The following is a 7,160-nucleotide window of genomic DNA, read 5'->3' as shown; positions in this document are numbered from 1 at the left end:
ACTGTCCCAGAGGAACACCTGTACTAAACTGGATGGGGTAACCCCCCCCCCCCGGAACCCTCCTCTGCCAAAAAACGCTGGTCTCAGTCAGTGAAAAGGTAAGCATGGGAACTGGAGTCCGGTCACCATCCATCCTTCCAAGAGCTAGGTTTTCATAAAGCCATTTACTCCCAATGATAGAAACCCTCCATGTCTAAAGAAAAATCTTAACTGCCATAATGGTTACGGCATTTTTTGCTTGTCATTTTCATCAAATTTTAAAATTTTAAATTTAGAAAATAATTTATTATAATATGATTTAAATGAATATTGTAGGTGCTAGATAATAATAATTAATAATCATTAAATAGTAATCGGTTCTAAAAAGAAATTAATTGTTAGACAACTAACGTGCTATTATTTTCTTTTATTAATACATAATATAATAAGTATTAAATAAACTTGTTATATAATAATTTGTATTGAAAAAGTTTCCATATGCAATTAAGATTAGAATTAAAAGGAAGGGGATAGGGTTAAGCAAAGCGAAAAAGATTTTCAATGTGATGGGAAATGAAAATTATTAGCTCTGTATGAGATTTATAAATAAGTAATTATCTAATAATGAATAAAAAATATCTATCTTTCTACTCAAACAGGATCTGTTAAACTCATAATTTATTAGATATCTTTTATAAATATCAACTAAATATCATAAATAAATTAATTTTGATTGTTCAATCATTTGATAATCAGCCATTCTTTGATAAATGATCGTTATGAATCAAATTCAATAGAATTTGATTAATCTCTTTTTTGTCGCTAAGATGATGAACAGAACCAAAAACTCTTTTTCTTTATCATCAATCAAATCACACTATTCACAACCTAAGACACTATTTTTTCCTCAATCTCATGATTGTTCATATTTTTCCTTTTATCATTAATCCTTTTTAATCTAGTTTTTCTTATATAAAAAATTATGGTATCTAAACAATATCACTGTTATTTAGAAATTAATTATTATATTAACATAAGGTTCTTAACTGTCGCTACATTGTCATGATAGCTGTAATTTAAAGCATGGAGTCGTGGAGCCTAGTTAACTACCATCTTTCTTAGGGTTCATTTGGTTGGATATGTCAGATTATGAAGAAATCTTACGATTTTTAAAAATTATTTATTTGAAAAAAATGACTATAAAGAAAAATTATTTTCACTATATTTAGTTGATCAAAAAATTATTTCAGAAAATGATATCAAAAAAAAAATATTATATTTGAGTGGAGGTATTATATAAGAATATGATCAAATTTACAAATATATCCATCAACATAATTAATTTTTTGATATCAGAATAGCATTACATTTTCAATCAATTTTTATATAATAACTATAATCACATAACCATTTGCATAATGCCATTTGTATTTTAAGTTTTTTGCAAAAACTGTTTATTGAATGAATTTGGGAAGACATTAAAACAAATTCAATGATTATATATATATATATTCTATTGGAGATATTTTTATTAAATATGAATTATTATCACTCAAAAATTTACTAAATACCAATCTACTCATGATATTTATTTTACTTTCTCTCTTCGAAAAATAAACATGGGATTCATCAATTATTTTATCATCTCTCTTAGCTAATTTTCATACCAAATATGGTAACCTGATATAGGATTTACTTTTTATATCAGATTAACTCCAACCAAACAGATCCATAATTCTCTGTTTGGTGCGAAAGATGGATTGAAGAAAAGATTGGCAGAGGAGGAAGAATGAACGAGGGAGAAGATGGATGAATTTTCCATCCATCCTTTCATATGTTTGGTAAAATATGAAAGGATGGATAGAAATGATTTCTTCCCCTATTTAATATAAGAAGAATGAAAGGAAGGATGAATAATATTTATATAATATTTTTACTAGACTATCCTTAGATAAAAATATTATTATTATCAATTTATAATATTTATTTATACTAAAAAATAAATAATATATAAACTTATAATCATTATAATCTATAATTATATAAAAAATTAAAAATATTTAATTTTACTTTAATTTATCTTAATAAATAATTTTATAAATTAATTATTAATGAATTAATTATTTATTAATTATTTAAATAATTAATTAATTTATAATTTAATTTAAATAGTTAATTAATATCATACAAATAGTTAATTAAAAATAATAAATAAAAATAAAAAAATAGAAGATAATTTTAATTATTTAATTATAATTATCAAAATTATGTATTAAAATTAATATAATTAATAATAAAATTTAATAATATATGATTAATAGTGTGTATATATATATATAATATGGATGAAAAAGTGAAGAAATATTATAGTTTTATCAAAAAAAATTAATGTGAGATAATTTGGTCAAATGTAGAAATTTATCCATTAATGCTCTGTCTATTAATTAAGAGGATGGAAATTGATAGGTTAAGATGGATGGATAATTTTTTTTTAAATTTATCTTAATTTTAAATTACCTGATGTAAATTTAAAGATGAAGATGCATAATCTTTCCTTTCACATCTATTCATTCTGTAATTTTTGAGCTAAACTGTGGATGCTTCCAACCTCATTCATCTCCCCCCCCGCCCCCACCCCAACCAAACCAAGGATTAGAGTAAAATGCACCCCTGCCTTCACTGTTTGCCTTCTCTTCTTTGAGCCCTTCTATATAGATTCCAAGCTTTCTCTACCAAACCATTCCATTCCTTTCCTTTCCCACTGCCCTTTGGTCAGAATGCATTATCCTATTTTCATGGCGGTGTTGGGGACTCTCTCCTTCTTATATTGCCTCTAAAGGTCTCACCTTTATCTCTATCCTCCCTCTCTTTCTCTCTATAGGCCTCAGAGGAGACTCCGGGAGATGGGTGGAGTTCTTCTCCAGCTCCTGCGCTTCTGCTTCTGGGCACTTCTATGGCTTACCAGTTCTGTGGCGGTGTATCCCACGGGAGCTCCTCCTCCTCCTCCTGTTGGGACCAGCGAGGGGGCCGCCGTCATCGATGGGACGACGCCCATTGCGGTCACCGACGATGATTTCATTTGCGCTACGCTGGATTGGTGGCCTCCAGAGAAGTGTGACTACGGGACTTGTAGCTGGGGCCTGGCATCCATGCTCAATCTGGTAAAAGTTTCGTTTTTGCTCAGTGTTGATATAGTTTGCAATGCAGAGCTTGTCAAAATCTGAACTTTTATTTATATGAATTTTCTTGGCATTCATTTCTTTAAGGATTTGGCAGCAATGCTCGATCTGGTTTTTTTTTTTTGATTTTTTTTTCTCAGTATTAATGTAGTTTGCAATGTGGAGTTTGTCAAAATCCGAGCTTTTCTTCCTTTTCATTGAATTTGGCATTTGCTTGTGTTGTTTATAGATCTTTTTCTCTTAGCATTGTCGGTGTAAAGCTTTATATTTTTGTCTGCATCTGGCATTTGTATTTTATGTTTTGGTGGCTCATTAACATGGATAGAATTTTATAGGTATTGGCACCTAATGATTGGAGGTGATCAGCGGTGATTCATTTTGGTGTATGCTTGCCTCTGTTGGATCTCTTTCTTTGTAATTATTCATTTGTAATTTTAGTTTATGTGTTGATTTATAATGTTTATTTCTTTAATATAGTAAACTGTGCTCTAATCTACATATTTTCTAGCACTGTTTTAGATGGGGTTGAGGCTGATGGCTAAGAATTTTCTGGAGATGGGATAGTTGAATAATTTGCAAACTTTGGGATTGTTTTCAATTTTTCTTTTTGACTGAAAACTGTTTGCAGTTTTTCATTAAGATGCCAAAATTTTTTTTTTTTTTTCACTTTGGAGTAGACCTTGCAAATTAAGATCGAGCCTTCTGATAAAATTCACTCCATCTTCATTTACATTTCCTCATGAAGTCTAACTCCTCTGAGGTCCCATTGCATATTTTGAAGATTCTTTCCTTTCCATGGTTTCTGATAGTAGTAGTATTACTCTTAAAAAGAAAACCGATTTTCTTCATGTTCTTTTTTCTTTTATCCTTTTTTTTTTGGAAAATTTTTTCTTTCTTTCTTTTTTAAAACTAAAAGAATCTGAATCACTATGTCTTCATTCCCTTTTACAATTCAATAGTTCATAATGATTTAATTGATTCAATTATGTTCTGTTCATATTGGCAACCTTACATTTTTTTCCCCCCAAAAAAATGTTACTTTCTGAATGTGAAATCAAAATGATTTAAAAAATGGTGATTGACAGGTGTTTCATCTTTTCCTTCCTGCAGAATCTTTCCAACAAGATTTTACTAAATGCTGTCAAAGGTAAGTGGTTTTTCTGGTATTTTATTTAAATATGCCAATGCCTGTAATATCAAATGATCAATCTGAGTTTTACTTTTTTTCAATTATCTAATTTTTTTGTGATGTTGCAGAATTTTCTCCATTGAAACTCCGTCTTGGGGGTTCCTTACAAGATATGGTCATTTACGGCATGGATCCTCATCAGCCATGCACTCCCTTTGTTAAGAATACTTCAGAGATGTTTGGTTTTACGCAAGGCTGCCTACCTATGCATAGATGGGATGAGCTCAACAATTTCTTCAAAAAATCCAGGTATTTCGATTGTTTGACATACTAAAAATGCTTCATGGACTAGTTTTTCTCTTTACCTTGCTAGAAAAATTCAGTTAGGATAGCATGTTTTTTGACATGCATGCTTTTATTGTAGGTGCATCCTGCATTTCTCATTGTTTTTTTCATAAATTCTGTATATGGAATTCACACTACAGGGCTGTAATCATTTTTGGGCTGAATGCCCTTAATGGAAGGGTCCCTCTGCCAGATGGATCTCTAGGAGGACCTTGGAACTCCACCAATGCTGCATCTTTTATTCACCATACTGTCAATAAGGGTTATGCTATCCATGGCTGGGAGCTTGGTAAGATTCATGTCTCATTTAGATTTTTCAGTTTATATGTGGTAAGGAATAAGTAGGTTGGCATTTCTTCCTCTTGATACAAATAGTACTGCAATTTGAATAAACAATGACAAAAGATTAACAACTTACTGATTTAATTCAATAGAATGTTTAAAATCTTTTGCACAAGGGTTTTTTCAGATGTGCATGGAACTGAAAGACCTCTCTACTTGTCAGGAAATGAATTAAGTGGAAGCGGAATTGGAGCTAAAATTGGAGCAGATCAATATGCTGCAGATGTGATCTCCCTCAAGAAAATTATTGACAACATCTACCACGGTTTCCCTGATAAGCCGCTGGTACTCGCACCAGGGGGTTTCTTTGATGCTGGCTGGTTTGGTGAGCTCATCAACAAAACAAAGCCCCACTCATTGGATGTGATCACCCACCACATATATAATCTTGGTCCAGGTACTGCTGCTTGAACCCAGCAATTTTCAGCTGTTCTATTGAAAATTTCTGTCGATGACTTATCTTTGATAACCTGGATTTCGAGTTTAGGGGTTGATGAACACTTGATTGATAAAATTCTCGATCCCTCATATCTCGATGGTGAAGCGAGCACATTCAGCAGTCTCCAAGGAATTCTCCGAAGTGCGGGAACTTCAACCACCGCATGGGTCGGGGAAGCTGGAGGAGCTTACAATAGTGGCCACCATCTTGTCACAGATTCATTTGTGTTCAGCTTCTGGTAAGCCAGCTCTTACTGGTCTAGAATCTATTTTGGGGCCAGAACTCTAGTGGAAAGGTTTAATTTTGATTAGAACTTGACAGGTATTTGGATCAGCTTGGCATGTCATCAACATATGACACCAAGAGTTATTGCAGACAAAGTTTGGTTGGTGGAAATTATGGCCTACTCAACACAACGACATTCCATCCGAATCCTGATTACTACAGGTTAACTGCAACCTTTTTATGTAAATATTTTTATAAATCCATAATCATGTTTTAGCTTTCTTTTCTTGGGAATTGTGGTTTACATTTAGTTTGATAGGATGCGGTTAATGAAACAGATAATATAAAAGCTGAGATGTTAAAAGATTGTTGATTCTCCATCAATAAGAATCAGTATTCATACTTCAATACTTATATGCAGAGCAATTCCATCTCAGAGTGAATCACATTAATATATCTCCTCTCTTAATGCAGTGCTCTCTTGTGGCATCGACTCATGGGAAGCAAAGTCCTGTCAACAAACTTCACAGGGACGAAAAATATACGGGCATATGCGCATTGTGCAAGAGAATCTGTAAGCTACTCAACCTTGAAGCAAAGTCTTCCTCGCTGGTTCTCTGTATTGATTCATTTGTCATGATTTCTTCTTTATCTTTTCAGCAAGGGATCACACTTCTATTAATCAATCTCAGCGGCAACACTACTACTGAAGTTTTCGTTACCACTGCATCTGCCTTTGCTATAGCTTCAAAGCATTACATTCCTAGGACAAGGTTCAACCATGTACCTGGATTTCAAAGAACCCTTGCTTTTATGAGGGAAGAATACCACTTAACAGCTGGTGATGGGAATTTACACAGCCAAACCATGCTGCTGAATGGCAACATTCTGCATGTAGATTCAGAAGGGAAAATTCCTACACTCAAACCAATTGAAGTTGATGCATCACTACCAATAACAGTTACCCCATTTTCTATTGTTTTTGCCCACATTCCCTACTTTTATGCTCCTGCTTGTAGGTAGCTTATTGTTACATTATATACTGAGAGGATGGACTACTAAGTGGTCCATCCATTCTTAACATAGCTATAAGGCTATGAGGTTTGTAATTCAGTTTTGAATACCTTCAATCGAATAATAAATGAAAGGAGAAAAAAAAGAAGAAGAGGAAATGATTTACATAATAGTGGCAAGACAAAATTTGAATTTCAGATTTTTTTTCCCCCCTTTCATGTATTGATTTATAATTGTTCTGGCACTATCCTAGTTAAACAGCAGAGCATGATTGGACAAGGATGAGCAGGTAGGAGAAGTTTGATTTCAATTGAGGTGTGCATCATGATCATTGCTCAAAAAAATATGTGTGCCTCATGATCCTCATTATGGACCTATTCTTGATTGCAAATTGACCTCTATCCTAGTCACAATCTTGGTTTCAATATTGAGGTTGCTGATTCAGGTTTCCTAGTTCAAAATTTGATACCAACTTAATATCAATGTCAACTTTTGTCATGCTACCAAT

General features: G+C 32.6%; 1 protein-coding gene across 2 annotated transcripts; it reads left to right on the top strand.

Moving 5' to 3' along the window:
• Nucleotides 1–2,660: 2,660 nt before the first annotated feature.
• On the top strand, nucleotides 2,661–6,822 carry LOC105033054 (heparanase-like protein 3). 2 transcript variants are annotated; one of them, XM_029261206.2, is made up of 9 exons: nucleotides 2,661–3,140; nucleotides 4,244–4,305; nucleotides 4,416–4,596; nucleotides 4,773–4,921; nucleotides 5,138–5,371; nucleotides 5,462–5,651; nucleotides 5,735–5,860; nucleotides 6,113–6,212; nucleotides 6,299–6,822. In XM_029261206.2, exons 1-9 carry the CDS (start codon nucleotides 3,019–3,021, stop codon nucleotides 6,659–6,661), a joined length of 1,527 nt encoding a protein of 508 aa, XP_029117039.1. In that variant the 5' UTR covers nucleotides 2,661–3,018; the 3' UTR covers nucleotides 6,662–6,822. The 2 variants fall into 2 exon arrangements, with proteins under 2 accessions (XP_029117039.1, XP_010906003.1); XM_010907701.4 differs by having other exon boundaries at nucleotides 2,665–3,140; nucleotides 4,269–4,305.
• Nucleotides 6,823–7,160: the final 338 nt, after the last annotated feature.

Source organism: Elaeis guineensis, chromosome 1 (genome assembly GCF_000442705.2).
Source record: "Elaeis guineensis isolate ETL-2024a chromosome 1, EG11, whole genome shotgun sequence".
Classification (NCBI taxonomy): Eukaryota; Viridiplantae; Streptophyta; class Magnoliopsida; order Arecales; family Arecaceae; genus Elaeis; species Elaeis guineensis.
Note: the sequence above shows the minus strand (reverse complement) of the source record. Positions and strands in the feature narration are given on the sequence as shown.

What these genes read in the sequence shown, in the direction of transcription:
- LOC105033054 (XM_010907701.4), top strand. Translation starts at nt 2,883, where the DNA reads ATGGGTGGAGTTCTTCTCCAGCTCCTGCGCTTCTGCTTCTGGGCACTT. An exon ending in TGGCATCCATGCTCAATCTG is followed by an intron (nt 3,141 to 4,268) that starts GTAAAAGTTTCG and finishes TCCTTCCTGCAG; the next exon opens with AATCTTTCCAACAAGATTTT. An exon ending in CATATATAATCTTGGTCCAG is followed by an intron (nt 5,372 to 5,461) that starts GTACTGCTGCTT and finishes TTTCGAGTTTAG; the next exon opens with GGGTTGATGAACACTTGATT.